General features: G+C 43.8%; 2 protein-coding genes across 2 annotated transcripts in view; both read left to right on the top strand.

Moving 5' to 3' along the window:
- LOC122758285 (arylsulfatase B-like) overlaps nucleotides 1-15520 on the top strand; it is a 58312-nt gene extending 42792 nt beyond the window's left edge. Inside the window, exon 8 of the mRNA XM_044012329.1 lies at nucleotides 15458-15520. The gene's annotated coding sequence lies outside the window, so the exon portion shown is untranslated. The remainder of the gene's footprint in view (nucleotides 1-15457) is intronic.
- Nucleotides 15521-15631: 111 nt separating this feature from the next.
- On the top strand, nucleotides 15632-19241 carry LOC122758632 (LHFPL tetraspan subfamily member 2a protein-like). The gene is made up of 2 exons (XM_044012897.1): nucleotides 15632-16177; nucleotides 19186-19241. The coding sequence occupies exons 1-2, from the start codon at nucleotides 15757-15759 to the stop codon at nucleotides 19239-19241; spliced, it is 477 nt and encodes a 158-aa protein (XP_043868832.1). The 5' UTR covers nucleotides 15632-15756.
- The last annotated feature ends 862 nt before the right edge of the window (nucleotides 19242-20103 follow it).

The raw sequence follows: 20103 nt of genomic DNA, 5'->3' as shown, positions 1-20103 counted from the left end.
GATCTTGTGATCTGCAGCGGGTGTCGCACAGCGGTGGTGTCCATATCTGCGGTGTTCCTGCTATAATTTGACACGGACAGGGGCTTCGAGGGGTTTTTATAAGAGACGGCTCCTCAACACTCGCCTCTTTGTCTGCGAGTGAAAGCACTGACACATTTCACTTTACTCCCCCGAAACCGGTCGGACAATCGCAACGCGCTTCTGCATTTCTCGACTTCCCACCTTTTCTTGCCGTCACCAGCGTCTCGTTTGTCGCCGTCCTTCGCCTCCTCCTCTCCTGCACATGCCGCTAACGTGTTTGGCCAAGACCAAGAGAGCAGCGGGGATGGTATCACCTGATACTTTCATTATCTGAAACTCAAGAGAGAGAAAGAGAGAGAGAAAGAGAGAGAGGAGTCCAGCATTTGTCGGTGGTGCTTACTTTTGATTTTGAGTCGAGTATCAGGTTAAGCTCGGAGTGCCCACAGCAGCCGATGCAACCCCCACTCACCCCTCACCCCCTCAGGGCCCTTTGGATAAAGCGGTCAGCGAGGTCTCAGCTTGCAGGGGGTTTGTGTTTTCTTTTTGTGCGTGTGTGTGTGTGTTACAGTGGGAAACTCAGCTGGGAGCAGCAGGTCAGAGCCACAGGGAAGTTGGGATTAAACTTCTCTCTTCCCAAACACAAAACACAGCGAGAACAATGGCTTCAGCCCCTGTGAAGAAGAGGGCTGAATACCATCCACCCGGCTCAGCAGAGTCTGGGCCAAGAAACAGAAGCATGGAGGGATTTATTTGAAGTGTGTGTGTGTGTGTGTGTGTTTTGGGGGCTTTTTTTTCTTTTCCCCTACCTTCATGGATCCTGGGGCTGTTTCCAGGCCTCAGGTGGGGCTGGAAATGGTTAAGTATAATGGAGACAGTGTTAGGCTTAAGGGCCCCCAAACTCTACAAATCTGTCGTGGTGGGAAAATGAGTTGGGCACCGCGGGGCCCCCCGCACTCCATCAACAGTCAGAGGTAATAGGTGTGAAGAATGTACACAATCATTTCACAATTTGTTTTTTTAACTTACCATTATAATTAGTTATATAATTAGTCTGATGAGGCTTTCAAAATAACTTTTCATGACTCCAGAGTGGGAATTATCTGCGTGTCATTGTATTAGAGTGAGTTACTTCAAGGTTTTAATGTTAGATGGACAAAACAAGGACATTTAGAGATGTTGTGAAGACACATTGTGCTTTTATGCTTTATTGGCCAAGTTATTGTTTGATTCATCAGGAAAATATGTTCTACATAACATGCCGACTTCGTTGTCGTCGTCGTCGTCTTCCGCTTATCCGGGTCTGGGTCACGGGGGCAGCAGTCTAAGCACGGAAGCCCAGACCAAGTCTCCCCAGTCGCTTCCGCCAGTGTCTCCGGGGGGGATCCCAAGGCGTTCCCAGGCCAGCCGAGTGATATAATCCTTCAGGGTGTCTTGGGTCGCCCCCCCAAGGTCTCCTCCTGGAAGGACTTGCCTGAAACACCTCCCCAGCTGGCTCCTCTCAATGTGGAGGAGCAGCGGTTCTACTCTGAGGAAACTCATGTTGTGTTGGGGAATCTATGTAGCCTTCAAAACTCAAAGATAGTCAGTTTGTCGCACATCATGTGAGACTGTGCACTTGTGTCTCAGTAAAAATCAACATCTGCCGCTTGTTTGTAACGTCCAACCTGACTTTGGCTCATTTCTTTAAAGTTGAACACATCCTAATGCACTTGTGCCACAAAACCTGGCATTACTATACATTTCCTGTGATTGGATTGCAATATTTTTTGCTTATTTTAACCAGAAAATGTCCTGTGAGTAAGTGCCTCCCATTTCTTCCAGAATAACTTTCACTATCTGGCAGTTATTTTCAATTTACTGCATGTCAAAATAGTGTATCAACAATTTAAAATGAAGAAAGACTAAAAGTTTTATTTAGAAAAAAAACACTGTAGTTGCACACGATCACCAGATTTTGTTAAATTTGGAATTGGAACAGTGTAAAACATATTTTAAATAACCTTTTTTGTTTGAGTCTTTGCCTCAGTGTCCAAAAACAGGCCAAAACACTCTCTCTTCTTTGGTGACAAAGGAGCTGATTCGCCAGCTTCCTGCAACAGCGTGAGTGAAATGACCGTAATAAACACACATTGTGCTTTGACGTGCAACTTAACAATACTGTTGCAGTGTCGTGTTGTCTGCGATACGCTCTGTGTTAAAGGGTTAATGCCAGGTGTAAATGCATGTAGTGAAGCACTATCTGATCAATATCCGATTACAGAAAACACGTTCTAATACCAGGTGTAAATGGGGCTGTATATTCTTTACTCTTCTAATATGTTATCCCTGCAGCCCTGCAACAACCAGTCTCTCTGTTTTGGTCTGCATACCAGGAAACCGTAGTAGTGATCATTATAGTCCCGTTATCAGTCTGTTGTGATGGATGTTATCTCAGTTTTGTAGTTTATTTAATCCTGAGCTGAAAAAGCTGCAGCTCAGAGATAGGAACAAATAAAACTCCCTTTTGTGACAAACAGAACGCTGTTTTCATGAGATAGTTATCCAGTGAACCAATCACACATCCTCCCCCACACGCACATGTGTCTGTGGCGGCCAGCCGGCCACCCACTTAGAGGTCGGACCGCGATTTGTCAGATGGCCGTTGTTTTCTATCGCCTTCTTAACCCTCATGGCAGCGGTCCCGCCTTGCAGCGGGTGTTAAGGCCAATACGAGCGGATGAGGGATTGTTGACCTCCGCCTTTTCTCCACAGAAGCCCAGCTGAAGAATTACCCCCGTCCCTCCTTTCTGGAGTAACTCCTGCTCCACCTCACCACTCACACCAGACTGACACCCGGTCACTCGGATTGTAGAAACAGATGTTTCCAGCGGGGAAATGGTTGACCACTCACTCTGCGATCAAACGGTGCCGTGCATGTTTTCGCCTGCTCACGTCCACGTGTGCATGTGTACACTGCTCTGCTGTGTTTTTATTATGCATTCAGATGCATTCTCTTGGGATCGGTGAACTTGTTTTCTTTTCCCCCCCCACTCATACTTTTCTCCACGGTTGCTCCATCTTTTGCTCTCAGTTGGAGTTGGTGTTGCTGTAAGTCCTCTGTGTCTTTGTGGCCGACACGTCAACTCCACACCTCTTGCAGGTGTACTCCCTGCCAACCGCAGCCTGTGGGATCCGCTGCGCCAGTATTCCCTTTTCCTCCCTCTCTCTTTCCCACGCTCTCGTCTTGCCTCAGCCTCCCCCACACACCCCCCACACACCCCCCGTCTGAAGCTCAGTGTTGGGATTTCCTCACCTTCAGCACATCCGCGTGTTTATGCTCCGGCGGTACTCCCCAGAAAGTTAATAAATGTAGGAAATGTGCTGCGGCAGAGATAATACTGCAGTTACTGCAGTCAAACCAGTGTTGACAGTTGTTATATTTCCCAGCATTTCTATTAAAAACATGACATACGACGGTACAGGGTACGAGTTATTGTGCATTGTTGAAATACTCTTTCAGATTCAAAGCTGCTTGGATTATTATTAATGGAAATGTGAAACTCAAGCGAGAGCACTGTTGCCTCACAGCAAGAAGGTTGCTGGTTCATGTCCTGATCTTTGTTTGCATGCAAAGCTTAATTTGACATTTAATTGCCTGTAGGTGTGAGTGTGAGAGTGAATTGGTCTGTTGTTGGTCTATAGATCTCAGCCCTGCAGGAGACTGGAAACCTTTTCCAGGGTCTACCTTGCTTTTTGCCCTATGTCAGCTGGGATTGGCACCTTATGTGGAGGATGGTTGGATGGATGGATGGATGGTTGGATGGATGAGTGGGTGGAAGGAAGTGTTTTGTAAGGCTGCCAGAAAGGAAATCTCTTTTCTCTTTTTAACCCTCAGTGCTCACATGGTACGTATATGTAATGGTATGGCAAATTGCAGTGGGAATAATAATACACAAGTCCTTATATGGACATCCTGGGGAGGGGGGGGGGTGTGTTTATAGGTCACATATTCAGGCTTTAAAAATGCAGAGTTTTTTGTCTTATGTGTTGTTTTATATCACAGTTTTAGTCGTGACATAAAGTAGCAATAATTGTGCAGAAGTTAAAAAATATCCTCGTGCGTTTTTCTTTTCCTTTTGTTCATAAAAATGAGCCAAGTGAACTTTGAACTAGGTTATGCTGAAAAAAGCATATAAGACACTCTTATTGCACATTCTTATGACCTTCTTATGACATGGTGATGGAAAAAAGCAGCCGAAATGCTCTGTGTTGTAAGCGTTATGTAAAATAATTTAGTTGTGAAACGTTTAAATGTCTTAAAGGTACAGAGGTTGTTCAAAATAACATTGTGGCATCATTTATCAATGATCTGAGAATGTTTTTTCTCCTCATGAGACACTTTTGGTCAATCGTGGAACAGTTCACAGAGAGGCAGCGATCCTCCTGGCCGTTCTGATGGCAACTACTCTGCACATGGATCACTTCAGTGGAAAGATCACTGCTCCAGTGCTGGCAGCAACTGCCTGTACTGCGGAAAAAGGAAAAAAAAAAAAAAAAAGTCTAAAAGAGAGTTGGACAATAAACGCAGTAAAACATGTGTCAGTATCAGCAGATTCATCTGGTGTGTATAATCCAAGCATCTGTCCGTGCTCATCTGATGAAAGGAGCCCAGGACGGAGACAGTCAGTCCAGAAAACGTTAATATTTTAACAACCTGAAACTCAACTGTCAATCCCGCTTCAAAGACGACTTTCAAAGAGAGTTCGTGTTTGCTTCGTGTACAAGAACTCGTGTACTAGTGCATCAGTGCGAGCTCTGCCCAGCTCTACCTAGCGAGTTAAAAAATACTGTATATATGGTGCAGTTGACGCAGCTAAACACATGTCTCCATGTGCCTGTTGATGGAACCTACACCCATCAAGCTGTGGCTTCATGGTTGTAAGGCCAGATGTGGTGTCAGGGGCCAGATGGTCAGAGCTGCTTCTCCCCCTGTGGTATTCAAGCTAAGCTGCGACTTCTCTGATTGCACAGAGACGCGAATGTATGGCAGCGGAGACTCACCGACGTCCATATGTCAGATCTGCTTTTAGACTCGGCTTCTTTGGGGGGGTTGGCGGAGAAATGCCTTGCATATCTGAAAGATAAAATGGAAGGGTATAGCGTTTACCTCCCTGTTACCACCTGCTGTTAGATCTGCCCTCTGTCTAGACACTTGTGAGTTTCTCGAATAACGTGCATCTGATTCCAACCACACAGCGAGCAGCCGTTACTATTTCCCTCAACTGGGAATGACTCAAATATCAAATCTATCCCATCATGCCTTTCCGCTTCTTTCCGTGCACCTCTCCTCCACTGCCATAGTTTTTTTTTTAAAGTAAAGTAAACCCCTGTAGCCTCTCCAGGGTCGCAGGGCGGTGGAGTGACGCAACATGAGCGAGTGCAGTTGTGATTGAAAGCACGTGGAGATAAAAAACCTCAGTGAGATATCTGCGGCACATCGAGGAATCGTGCATCAAGCATTTGTTTTCTGTAGTGTGAAATCTGTTCCTTCCTGACTCAGTCTGGACCTGAATCTGAATCCAGGCCACATGAGTATGGATACAAACAGTTTGTATGGTTTTAAATGTTCCTTTGCCTCTGATAGTCCGTCACAGGCTCTTTTTTGTCCTGCTGCATTCAAATGTTGTCAAAGATCTGGCATCAAACTTTATTTTGAACCAGATATTCGGTCGTAATGCAGAAATAAAATGGAAAATATGTCAAAGCACCTGAAGCAACACATTTAAATCCACTATTCACTGCACTTATATCTCACTTTTGATCTCCACCAAATCATAAAATAAACATCTCTACAGTGTTTGGCTGCTAAAGACAATACTTTTCTCAATAACTAGTAGGTAACTTTGTTTGTCTGGTGAAAAAGACAAATAGAACAAATCCAAACAACAAGCTTTAAAAGACTACTTAAACCTGAAACTGCATAGTAACGTAAGATTATTCTCTTCGGCTTTCTCATAAATCCACTGATTGCATTTGCTTCATGTTTGTATCAGAATAGGCAATCACATTTAACCCTAAGATGGCCTTCAAAAAAGTTACGTTTAAACACCTAGAGCACCAAAATGTGCACGTAAAAAATGAGCTATAAAAATGGTATATTCATGTTTTTTTTTATTGTTTTAAACCAACATCATTCCATATCAGACATATCAAATATTAATGAATTTAAATGAAGTATACATTTTTTTTATTTAAACCAACATCAGTCCTCATCATGATGAATTTTTAAAGTTTTTGTCTTGATGCATCAAAAATAGTGATTTGAATGGGTTTCAATGAGCACATTTTTGTGCGTAAGGTGTGTCGGTGTGAGTATTTTATTTTTTATACTTTAGTTAACATTGTTTACAATAAACTACAAATAAAAAATACATGAAGACAATTGAGAACACTTGAAAATGTACAACCTGGCATACATTTTTAGCAATATGCATGAAAAAAATTATAAAATATTCTCCAAACGAAAAGCCAAAAACACAACAATGTGTCTCGGTGTGTTTAAGGGTTAAATAAAAAAAGGTTCTTCGGGACATTTGATTGTAATCTCCTCCACATTTAAGGACAATATCGATATTATATTATTATATATAGTATTATTCTCACAATCAATGAATAATTTATCATTTTTATATAAGAAAATATGTCGTTTCTTTTCTTCTTAAGTGGAAAACTGCTGCGCCTGTTTGTTGTTAGAGACCAGCATTAACTAAACTGACAGTTGGATTTCTTTTGTCCACCATGTTATCTGACTCCCATCAGATGTGACCCTGCTTTGCCTCATGCTCGTCCACTTTCTTTAGATCTACAAGATACTATTGAGCGGCGTGACAGTGAGTGATGAATGAGCAGCAGCCTCCACAAGCACACTCTGCACAGAGAGCGCTGCTGAATCAGTATGAAGGATGGTTTTTGCCCTCCGACATGTGTCTGGTGTGTACATGTGTGCGGATGCTCTGCTGGGATCAGGACTGCAGAGGATCTCCTCTCCCCCCTCTGTCCTCTCTCTCTCTCTCTGATCCTCCCATCTTTGATGTGAGGGTCTGCTCTGTGTCACAGCCCCAGAACTAAAGTCCGACTGTAGCAGCAGCACCATGGGCTTTACACGAGGCTGTAAATCGATTCCCTGCCAAGTCAGTTCCCTGTCGTGCTTGTATCTGTATCTACAAACATGGGTCATGAGTGTTTCTGTGCATTAAGGCCTAATCCTGTCTCTCTTTTTTTAACCCCTACTCCTCATCCATTGCCTCTCAAAATCGCGTTACAAGGAAAAGTGTTTTAAATTATTATTATTATTAGTTTACAAACCAAAATGATTCAGTTTTAATGATTTCTTTGTTAAATGGAGCAAAGAAATCAGAAAATAGTATTTATAAGTATTTATAAGTATGGAAAAAACATTCAAACTGATTAATAATAGATTTGTCGTTGCAGCCCTATAGTTCAATATATACAGGTATTTTCTGTAATAGGTTTAAAACTGACACAAAGAAATACCATCAAAAATACTACTCAAGAGTACAAGAGTACTTACAAGAGTAGTTCAAATAAGTTGTGAAATTATGACTGTAGTTATAAAGAATGACCTTCGTCATAGACAGGGTAGACAGCAGATTTTGTGATTTGCTAGTTGCATATTTTCAAATAGCAATTTTATTTTACAATATTGTGCAGCCCTAGTTAAAATCCAGCCCCGGGAAATGGAACGCACCCCCTTCAAGAACTTAATATGTCATCGCATAAGCAGCAGACGCTGGAGATGCAACATACCGTCAGCAAATCAAAAAACAAAAACACGTGATAGGGCTCAGTGATAGAGGCACAGGATGAAAGAGGATTCAGCCTCTAAGTCTGCTCACGTAAGCTTTTCTCCTGATGGGGCTGAGATGACTCTGATACATGCAGTACAAGTGTGTTTATGTTAATCGTATAACAGTAAAAAAGTGGTAATTACATGTTATTTGAGTTAACAAAGAATAAAATGCTGTATGTTTGTGAACAAAATGATGTTACTTCATTAACAGGATTTTAATATGTGGTCACATTTAGACCCAGAAGCATCTCATGACAGTGAATCACAATCAATCTCCTCATGTTTGGTCTTGAACTGCGATGTGCAGCGTTCTCACGGGCGCCTCGCTGTTCTGCTTCTTCTGTTGCGCGCCGCCTCCAACTCACATTCTTGCGAACTACATCATTTTTAGGAATGTTGATATGACACACATGAAACCTGAAAACACATTTGCCAGCCCAAGACGTAACATTCAAGATCCAAACTGTTACCCCATGTTTCGCAGTGAAGGATAATAGTGTACAGACTGGCACAGTTTCAGAAATAGTCCAGTTATACCAGACACAGCAGGTGTGTCCGGCATGGTGAAGTGGCGTGCATGTGGCTGTGGTGATACCGAGACTCTGCATTGTGTATTTGTAGAGGGTGGTGTCATTTCACTCTGTCATAAACCAGAAACCACAAGCGCAGAAGGGTAAGGAATGTGTGTGTGTCTGCTGCCATTATCATCGCTTCAATGTGTGTGTCCGTGGCTTAAAAATGAGAAATCAAGGAGCTTCTCACAAGCTGTAAATCTGCTACTGTCACCACTGTAACCTGCTGTACATGAAGGGAATAAGACAACAATGAACCCTAGGAGGGTATTTTTGGGAATTGTAAGTTCTTTTATTTATTTATTTATTTATTTATTTATTTATTTAAGAAAAAAAAAAAAGGCATTTCTAGAGAGAGTTTTTGTGGCTTTAAACTTCGTCATTAACATTTTCCCATCCATTCACAAGCAGCAGGAAGAAAGTGAGTCACCAGGTTTTATTAGAAATGGGTCAAAGGAGAGGTTTTATTAGTTCTGGTGCATTCAGCCACACTGAAAGGCCTCTATTTTTGGTCTGGCGTGGCCTAACATCCATTCAGACTGATAAGAGCGGCCTCTTCCTCGGGGCCTTCCACGCTGCGTTCAAATGCCTGGCTGACCTATCAGCTTTTCTTCCTGTTTGAGTCGACTGCTCCCACCCCCCACCCCTCCCTCCCTCGTCCTCATATGGAAGTCATTTGTGTGAGAACACGGAGTCAGACGAATGCTGTGGCTGACTTCAGTGTTGGCTGAATGCACCCAGAGCTGCTGTAAGCAATCCTCTGACACTTTGCTCCCATCAGCCTCAGAGCAAATCTATTATTCAGACAGGGAAGCGTCTGCTCTATCAGTCAGTTCTCACATTATCCAGGCAACCACTGAATGTGGCGTTCACATGTTTGTCGTCCTCCACCAACTCTTAAGTGTTAATGTGTTGCATAAAGGCCACGATGCTGGTGGATATAATATTTTTTGTACTTTTATCGTAACAAAAATTCACGCATACAATGAGAAATATGTTCAAATAACTTTGTAATGCTGTAAAATAACACACCAAACACTTTCCATTGTTCACTTTGATGCTGGGACTGCAGAGTGCTACAGACACTGGACTCCTCCACTCAACCCTCCCTTTGCCAAGTCCAAGGCAACTACGGTGGCCTTCACATACCAAAAAAGGCTGTAAACACATTTCACACACTTTCCACCCTCTATTGACTGTGAGCTCCTGTTTTAAAGCACAAAGCACATGACTGTTTGTGCCCAAAGTACAGATAAAAAGGATTATTCCAACTTTTTTTTTATTTTAAAGCCATTATACACCAATTATATCACATCATTTGGCATAATATGTTCCATTTCTGCCAATTAACCACCCTTAATGTTACATACTGGACCCGAAAGCTGAAGGTAATAGTTAAGGCCCTGGTATACTTCTGCGCTGAGTGTGCGCGGACCGAATTCGCACCGCATTCCAGTTTTTGGAACCACGTGCAAAGAGCGCAACGCACAGTTTACACTTAAAACACCAAATTTCACATTCAAAAATACTCTGCATAGAAAAATAACACTGCGACAGCAAACTTTTTATTCTTCAAGGTATCTTAAAATGAGTTTAAAGACAAAGAGTCTTCATAAACACAACAACATATTATTATAAAGTGCATCTCTAGTAAAAAAAGAGAGCCAATGGGTGACCTACGTTCTGTCCATAGTGCAGCTGTGTCTGTGGAACTGATTTTCTGTGTACGTTCATGGTCTGGCTCCTCTGTCCTCGCGTACACCGACATTTCCAATTGTTCGCCTTAAGTCAACAGGGAAAGAGCTGCTCCAGCAATATTTTCCTACACATACAGTGGGATCAAATACGTGGTGCTGGGAGCTGCTGCGGTACAGTTTATCTGATCCCTGATCAGCTCAACCACGGAGTGACTTGAGTGGGTGAGAAAGCGCTGACCTTATTCTTGCTCCGCCAGAACGAGTTCATTAGACGTGCCGTCAAAAGTCAAAGGTTTTCATTCATACACCATCCCAACGGATACTGTTGGTTAGACGTTTACTCTCCGGTTACACACACGCTGTCCTTGTCTGGCCGTTTGTGCATAAGATTGTCCATTTTTAGACCAAGTCACCCACAAAAGTTTCTTTTCAAAACCCCATAATATATCACCACAAAATGCAAAATGTTAAGTGTGTAAGAATTAGTGACATCTAATGGTGAGACTACAGACCTCATAAATGGTTTATTCTAAGACGACAAAAACCAAATGATTTTTATCTTGGATTAATTGTACATTTATACAAACACACTCACTGGTTTCTGCCAGTAATGAAGCCTCTTAAATGTCACACACGGGATCTTTAATACTGTGGAATTCAGGCCGACTGTTCCCTGAAAAGAACGTGAAAATGCAGTTGACATGTCAGCTGACAGTAACATGTTGGCATTGGCCGATTTGAAAGATTGCAGAGAGCAACAAAAACAGAATGAGAAGGTGCTAGAAACTGAGACAGAGACAGAGAGAGAGAGAGAGAGAGAGAGAGGGGGGAGCTCCAGCTCTTGTTGTTTTAACCCAGATTCAGCATTGAAATATGGCCACCATGTGGACCCTCTCAAGAAGTGTGGTTCCAAGTGTGGGCCCGGCCAATCAGAGGAGACCGTGGCGGTCCAGGAGGAGGGCCTGCAGGGGAGGGTCTGTGAGTCAGAGTCTGAGAGAGGCATTTGAGTGTGAGTGAGCAGCGGAGGAGAGTCGAGGCAGAGAAGTCACATCTCCAGGAGAGCTGGACGATCCACCGGGCCAATGGAGACAGGTTTGGACCACTGTTGTCTTATTCTTCTGCATGACCTTTGAGGCAGAAAGTGTCAGCTGTGCTCTTGGCTGATGTTACTGGAGATAAATATTATGTTGTAGGTGCTAATCACAACCTCCTCGTAGCGTCACGGAGCTCCAGGATGCTGAGCAGATGTGCAGACGTGTTAGGGGAGAAGACGGGTTTCTTTGCTGCTGTGGAAAATCGGAATTTGCACTGACTGTGTTGTTATCGATGGCTGTTATTACAACTAAAGTCTACAATTTTCCTAAAGTAATGACAAGGCTGGGGGTTTATTCTGTCCTCCGGTGCTTTCACCGGCGCTATGAAACGACAAAAAAATGAATGCTGTTCTTCAGATGTTGTTGTGAAGTTGTGCATGATGGTCATTGATCCTAGTGGTACGTTCTCCTTCCACATGGTTCGTCTTAATCTCAGAGCTGTTATTAGACAAGGAAGCGTTCTTGGACTATAGTGTTTGAGGTTCTCTGTGACCAATCACCTCCTGAATTCCCCCTCCATAGCTGCAGGGGCTTCTCATTCAAACAGATCCTCACAGATTATAAACACTGGCTTTGTTTTAGATTGCTTTGCTGCTGGGTCACAAAGGCCAAAGACGTGTGGCCTGAGAAAGTAGGGCATCCACAAGAAAGCTGGATATATCAGTCGGTCACCGTCGCACACTTACACTGTCAACTTTGATATTATATGGGATGTAAGGTTCATGTTTGAACTGTAATGACTGCATTTGAAGAAGTACACCTTAGGTTCACAGAGTAACCACAACTCTCTGTGAGCTGGCTCATAAATATCTCAACCGCCGGTAATATTGTAAATTAAATGGTAGCCACACTCGTGTTTGTGGCAGATTATGTCATAGATTAAGTTGGGCTGTTTGCCTTTGACTCTCAATTCTATGTTTGGACACAGAGCTGATGTGGTTTTATTTAAAAGCTGCTGGAGCTCCCTCCTGTTGTCAGGGAGGGTTTATTCCAGCCTACTCTCCTGTATACGCTCATGATAATAAAGTCGTAAATATTCTTTTAAAAGGTCTGATGTCCTCTCAGTATGTCTCCATGGTGACGTGTGTGACTCCGCCCACACTAAGATTGTTTTCCAGTCAGTGTTTGTGTAGAAAGGTGTTCTTTGCACTTTTACGTCTGTGATAAGAGAAAGGCTGAGTGGACACTTGGAGCATGGGCTGTGCACTCAAGCTCCTGACACATTTATGGGATGGCAGAGTTATTCATTGTTATTATTGTTATTGATTTATGAGGCTTGTCCGAGGGGGAAAGAGTTGTACAGTGAGTCATGTTGTCCAGAGGACAGCTCGTCTTCAGCTGGGTGATCCTGACGACAATTAGATTTTTTAACTCTGGATTAATCTTACAGACAGATGATTTCCTGGCCTCTTGTGATTCAATTTTCTGTTCCGTTTCAACAATTATTGGCCGTATGAACATTAAATATTGTACAAACGTTCATGATGCCCAGAGGACGGATCGTCAAAATGTTTCTCAATATTTACCAAAAGGATTTCCACAGAACTGAGTTACTTCTCTGTCCTTTATGTCCTCTGCCATTAGGTTTCGTGTGTTAACTCACATCTATTGCAGATTGAATGGTAACGTGATTATCCATTCCATTTCCTTTAACATCGTTATGTCCGTGCACACCCACTGGGGATTAGTGTTGAAGGGGTTCAAGGGGGTGGTGGGTGCAATCTGAGGGCCGTAAACTCATGTGTATGTAAACTGAGACTCGAATAATCCTCTGTCTCCCCCCCCCGGGTTACACAGGGAGTATAAAGGACACCATAAATCCATCTCAGGCTTCACACATACAAACGACCAGGCCTCACTCTATCTTGGGCAGCCTCTGCTCATGACACGGCTTCAGTTGTGTCCGTCGAGGAACAGCGAGGAGCAGACGTCTGGACGTCTTTGCCGCGACAAATACCGCACACACATGTCCAGACTTGTTTCAGCTCCAATGACCCGCGTTCAAGGTGGCTGCAGACACACTGAGAGACTCGCTGTGCGCTTATCGCGCAACCTGGTGGCCGACACGCGTGAAAACAGCGAGGCGGGGGTTAAAGGTTAAGTGTCCCGGTCTCCACAGCGTCGTATCTCCCCATGTGGTTCAAATTGTTTGAGCTGCAACAATATTCCTGTCAGTGAGGAATTAGTCTCCGCAGCGTGCCAGCAAATGTTTGACCTTAAAACTTTTGGACTGCCCGCGCTTCGTGCCTGCAAAGCCGTTTGTCTTAAACCCTAACGTCAAACATCAGTCTTGTCAAAGGACCCCCGCCCTCCCTACTCCGCCCCAAACATCAACGGTCTTTGTGTGAGCTCAGCGAGTGAGCGTGTGTCTGCATCTGTTCATTGCGAGGCAACGAGAATCCAAACGGACAGAGGCGGCTGTCCGTGCCTGCTCTTATGATCTCATCTAGGTCACAGCGGCCCAAACGCACGCGTCGACGTTAGCACACACAAAGACAAACAGTTTCTGGAAAAGATGAAGCGGGGGGGAAAAAGAAAGGAGAGCCCGTTGTTGATATCTCGACAGGATGACAAAGATCAAAGTTTGTATAAAGCGCTCACTCGCTGGGACGTGCCCGCAGAGGGACGCACCGAGGGAACATCGCGGTGCAGGCGGCACACGTGTCAAGTGCTGCGCTGCCAGACGCTGGTTGGAGAAGGACTTACAGACACCCACGAGACAGCGGGGGAAACCAGAGCAGGAAGAAAAAAAAAATGACTCAAAGAAAAGAAAAGAAACACCTGTCAGCTGTGGCTCAGAGCTGTATTTATAACATGGCCTCTGCATGTGTGTTTTCATCTTCTCTGGATATGCACCGCCTGTGTTTCTCAGACGTGCGCCGAAGTCTGGACATTTTCTTGAAATGATTTGCAGGGGCTGCATGTGATAATAGAAATGTCCGCAAAAGTTGCCCCCGGACTAATTTCTCAAACCTCTGCAGCCAGCATCTTTGTTAGAATCCTGACCAGAGTGAGCTCATTGGAGAACTCTGTACCAAAAGCTCAGAATAATTCACAGTCCTGCCTCCTGCATGCTCAAACCAGGCGCCAGGAATCGGTATCGTTTGAATATCGCAATAACTGGGCAGCCCGTGGCCAAGTGGAAAGGGAACTTGACTTGTAACCAGAGGGTCGCCGGTTCAAATTCCCACCCGGCCAAAAAAGGGCTGGGGTACCCCTGAGCAACCCCCAATGCTCCCCCTAAACTAACTTTTTTTTTTTAACTGCCGATCTGTCCGGGTGTGTGACCCCGCCTCCTGCCCTTTGTCAGCTGAGATTCATGTGGAGGATAAAGTGCTAGAAGATGAATGGATGAATGGATGGATGGAATATCGCAATAAGAAAAACCTCAAATCTGATACGATAGAGAGAGAACACAGTTTTCCAGATTTTCGTGTCGTGAAAATGTCAAATGTATGTTCTGAAGCAGACGTTTTTATGGCTGCGTGAAACCTGCCTGTCTGTGTCATGTGTTTATTTCACTGAATTCTGTTTCCTCAGACGATTGTGTCACAGTTATCATTGAGATCAGACACCAGATCTTCTCCTTAAACGATGAGGACCCCCCCGGTGAATAAAAGGAGTGTTTTCCCTTCAGTTTATTGTCAGGAAAACAACCTTTTTATGAACCGCTGCTTCCTCCGCGCCGTGTCACTGTGTAGTGCAGCGCAGCGGCGGCTTAAGTCACTGAGGTTATCGGCCGGTCATGTGACAGGCGGACAGACGTTGTGTTATCAAGCGTTTGCTGACCCCAGGTCAGCTGTGTGGGCCGCGAGTGAGGCCTCAGGCTTGTTTTTCCTCTCCGTCTGCATCCGCTTCTCATTCCTCTGTTTCCAAATCTGTTTCTGTGAAGACACACTCTTACACATACTGTGAAATCATTTCTCCTTATTATAAGACATGTCATTTATGACGATACAGTACAGCGAGGACCCTGATTACAAATCCTTTAAACATAAACACAGTGGAAACTGAAGAGGCCCACTTCAAACACACACAGCTCATTAGACCCCTCAACACCAGGATCCTCCCTTCCTCCCCTTTCTCTTCTTCTCCCCCTCACTTTCTTCCTTCTGCTAATTCTGGGGGACAATCAACTCAGTGCTTTATCTGTGCACGTAGTTCCATTTTACACATGCAATAAAGGCACTCATGCTGTTGTTCCGCCTCTGCTTTATCTCCTAGGTGTGTCTGATGTGACGCCAGCGGGCTGGCTCAGGGAGAAGAGCTTCAGTACAATGTAGACACCTACAAAGAGAAAGGAAATAAGACGAGTAAGGACAGCGAGACGACACGAGGAGGGCGAGCTCAGGGGAGGAGGAAGGTCAACAGCCGTGGCGAAAAAGGACACCAGCGGAAGATAAGACGTCAGAAGAGCAGTGTCAATCATTGACGTGATCCGTCTGCGTGCGGCAGTGTCGTCTGGATCCCACGTCCCCGGACGGCGTCTCGTAGAGGACAGAGAACTCCGGGCCAGCGTCAGCATGTGCCATGTGATTGTCACCTGCCGCTCCATGCTATGGACTCTGCTGAGCATCGTGGCGGCGTTTGGCGAGCTCATCGCCTTCATGAGCACTGACTGGCTGGTGGGATTCCCCCGCACCCCCGACGCCGTCTTCGGCCCCCATGGGGCCACCACCGCCGGGGAGGCCTACAGGCCCACTTTAGGCATCTACGGCCGCTGTATAAAACTGCCCCACCTGCACCGCGGGATCCTGTGCGGGCCGTACGCCGTGCACTTTGGGGAGATTGCCAGCGGGTTCTGGCAGGCCACTTCCATCTTTTTGGCCACAGGGATCCTGCTGCTGTGCGCCGTGGCGTTCATCTCGGTCTTCACGATGTGCTTCCAGAGCATCATGAAGAAGAGCATCTTCAACGTGTGCGGATTGCTGCAAGGGATCGCAGGTGAGACGCGTGCACACGACACAACATCCTTTATCCTTTAGTTTGTGTCTTTTGTAACTGCTGAGGATCCAATATAGGAACAATAACATTAAATTATAATACTTTACAGTAAATAAAAGACACCAGAAGATGTGAATATATGAAATATATTGAATATATATATGTTGAAATATTTAGTCTATATTAAAATAACTAAGAACTGGGTTGAAGTTACACATTTTGCCAACTTGTGTATTTTGATTATCATGAACATTTAAACCATTTTATATAGTGTCCTGCTTAGTTCTGCTAGTTTTGTTCTTTCAGGACACAAATGTAGCAAGAAGTCAATTTATATAACTGAACATTAGTAAAAATGATTTAAACATCCAATAGATAATATTATTCTTGTTTAATAAGAAGAATAAACATTTTATACACACTAGAATCGGGTGAAAGTGCTGCTAGAAAGATTTAGAAGTGGACCAGTACTGTGTTGCAGACAGTACTGGTACGGCACTGAATATACACTGTAAAAAAAAAAATGTTGTTTTTACGGTAAAAAACTGGCAGCTGTGGTTGCCAGGATTCTACCGTAATAAATAGGGTAGAACTTGTTCTTACATTACGGTAAAAGGATTTGAGTACTGCTGTTTTCACAGTAAAGGTTGGAGGTTTTGCCACATTCTATCATATAAATAACACTGTTTTTAATTGAAAGTAAAAGTATTAGTTAAGGATAATTAAAGGAGTTCTCCATGAAATAAAACAGCATTTTTTTTAACATAAAATTCTACTTGTTTTTATGGTAAAACTGGCAGCTGTGGTTGCCAGAAGGCTCTTATAAATTTGATGGTATTTTTACATAAATTAACACAATGGTTAATAAGTTTAACAGTAAGAAAATGTATTTTTTACAAAAAAAAAAACAAAACACAAAAGATACAGGTCTGGGATATATCTGTAATTAATACGCAGTTATTTAACAGTAGATTAATGTAATTTTTACAGGAAAATTACTGTTTCGGCAACTATATATATATTTACGATATTTCACTGTTACAAAAACTGAACTCTTTTTAAGTTTACGGTCTTTTTCTGTCATGGTTTGACAGTTTTTCACTGTAAAATCTGTAGACTTAAAATATTGTTTTTTTTTTAAAAGTGTGTTTGACAGCTACAACAGTCACAGTGTTTTCCCCGGACTCCACGTGAAAGACTTTGACCTTGTAATCATGAGGACAAAGGGTTCCCAAATCTGAATCTGCTCATAAAAACTCTCATTGTTTCTGTTTATTCCACCCTTTATCAAGGTCAATGAAAAGTTTTGCTCCCGGCTCAACGCGTTCATTACGAGCGCCACGACTCCTGCGGCTCCTGAGTCGTGTGTGGACTGAACTAAATAAGGTCTGCACTTCCTGCTGCTGTCGCCTCAGTGTTTACTCTCTGCCTGCTCAGTTTGGGATTCTCTGACATTAAATTGGCCCCTTAAGAAAAGTTAGTCGTCCACGCATGCGTATCTGAGTTTCAGTGTGTGTGTGTGTGTGTGTGCTGTGACTACGGTTGTGTGTCTGAGGCCAAATCACGGGCCACTCTGACTCACTGTGGTGAATTATGGAAGGGAGGAGGCCATGAGATCAGCCCTGCTGAACCTCTTCTGTTATTTTTCTGTGTGTCTCCACAGACTGTAGCTCTCAGCTCTGTCTCTGGTGATTATGGCTCTCCTCCCCCACAGTTTGTTTATTTGGTGTGGGCCCAAACAGAAAAAAGGTGGGTGTGTGTGTGGTGAACAGTACACATGCAGCTCAGCGCTGACCTGAGTCACGACACCAGCGAACGTGTGTGTGTGTGTGTAGATGCATGTGACGATTCGTAGGTGATAATCTAGAATAATCTACGTGCTCCAATCTCTTCACAGTAAAGGATCGGACCCAGTAACACTGTGGTGTGATGATGCAGATCGCTGAGCGCGGCGCCTTAAAGGCAGTGTTGGAGTGGAGTATTGTTTTTCATGTCGATGTGATGAAGTATTTTAATTTGTTGGGACACGGGCAGACATTCCTCGTTGCTTATTTCACACTAAAAACAACATTTTTAACAAGACTGACTCAGAGGCTTTTTAAAGGACTATTATAAGTGTTGTCCACATGAAGGCTGAAGACTGATAAAGGACTAATTTAATTTGAAACGAGATGCAATAACAAATATATTGGTTGATGTTCTTGTCTTCTATCAGTATAGGGCTGCGACGATTATTTAATTCATCGATTACTAAATGAATCATCAACTATGGGTTGAGTGTCAATTATTAAAACAAGTTCTCTTCTTAAATGTGAACGATTTCTGGTTTCTTTGCCCCATATAACAAATAAATCTTTAAAACTGGTTCATTTTGGTTTTGCGGACAAAAACGAGACATTGGAGAACATCATCGTTCCATTTTTCCAACATTTTCTGACGTTTTATGGACCAGACAAGTAACTAATATAGTAATAATCGTGAGTTGCAGCTCGACTGAACACGTGTTTCAAAAGTGAACTGATGGAATTCAAAATGTACCATATTCTCGATACTTAAACTCGTTAAACCAGAATGGGCTCATTTATTGGGCTCAAAATCAGTGTATGTTTAAGTTGCACAAGTCGGCATCAAAGCTGCGATGTTTTGGCCCAGGAGTTTTTGGAGCTTTGTAGATTCATACTGGATTATGCCATGGAGAACTTTAAAGTTTCTTATCTATAAAATGAGTTTATTGATGTTGCTCCCCTAAAAGCATTTGATCCAGACGAAGGGTTTCCTTTAAGTACGCTGCTTATGGGTTTGTGTGTGTGTACATGTGTAGACTGTGAGGTGAGGAGTCTGTGAAGACATTTTGGTTCGTCCTCACAACTTTAAATGGATCTTTGTGGGTTAAGACTTGGTTTTAGGTTGAGAATTGCGTTGGTTGAGGTTAAAGGTCATGGTTAAGAATGTGGTTGTGGTCGTTAAGGTTGTTTACGTTTGTGTCTGTTGTTTGTGTGTGACTCTAGAGCTCCACCAGGAGGAGCTGTACATCGGTTACATTCTAGGACCAATGAAGGCTTAACTTATACAGGAGTGACTCACGTGAAGTTTTAACCGTTGATATCACAACAGTAGGTTCACCTGAGAACACATTTTCAAAGATTCAGAAAAGGAAATGTGAAATTGTGAAAGGTAGGGCCACACGGTTGGTGTAGTGGTTAGCACTCGTGCCTTAGCTGCAAGAAGGGGTTTAAGGGTTTGAGCCCCAGTTGGAACAAGGGCCTTTCTGTGTGTGTGTCTCTGTGTCATCGCAAAGAAGGTGCAAACTGATGGCGTGAATAAAAACATCCAATATCTGGTGATACGTGGTCACATTTCGTTGCTGCTTCAGTTCATTAGCGTGGTAATATTTAGTGGTGGACTGACGTGGTTTCCTCATTTAGTCCATGATGTAGACGCTCTTAGTGTCGTGACACGGAGATCCTGCTGTTTACCGCGAAGCAATGAAAGTGAGGAAACGCACCTCCGGGTCTCCTCATTGTCGGGGGGATGAGGATGTGGAAGAGGAAGAGGAAAGGGGGCGAGAGGAGCATCAAACAGCCGAGGAGGCGGGAGCGTTTCCGTCTGGAGCCAAACGCTGATAACCCTTGAAGAGATCAGTCGTGTCAGAACCAGAACAGTGTCCGTCAGCATGAATCGTTCAGCTGTAAGTGGCGCTGTCTCTCCTCTGTGAATGATATCACTCTCGCTGATATCCAGCAGCAGCAGCAGCAGCAGCATCTCTGCTAATCATTATTTCCACAGTGTGCGCCGACCCTCTGGTAATGAGAAAACTGGAGCCAGATGGCAGATGTTGGGCGGAGTTGATTGACCTCAGATGAGAGGAGTGTGATGACGTCGCCAGAGATTTTCACATCCAAACCCTGAGACCTGGTCTCCACATA

Source organism: Solea senegalensis, linkage group LG21 (assembly GCF_019176455.1).
Source record: "Solea senegalensis isolate Sse05_10M linkage group LG21, IFAPA_SoseM_1, whole genome shotgun sequence".
Lineage (NCBI taxonomy): Eukaryota > Metazoa > Chordata > Actinopteri > Pleuronectiformes > Soleidae > Solea > Solea senegalensis.
The sequence above is the reverse complement of the archived record's forward strand: the minus strand, read 5'-3'. Positions and strand labels throughout refer to the sequence as shown.

Coding starts and splice junctions, on each gene's coding strand:
- LOC122758632 (XM_044012897.1), top strand. CDS start 15,757: ATGTGCCATGTGATTGTCACCTGCCGCTCCATGCTATGGACTCTGCTG. Junction 16,178..19,185: donor ATTGCTGCAAGGGATCGCAG/GTGAGACGCGTG, acceptor GTGTGACTCTAG/AGCTCCACCAGGAGGAGCTG.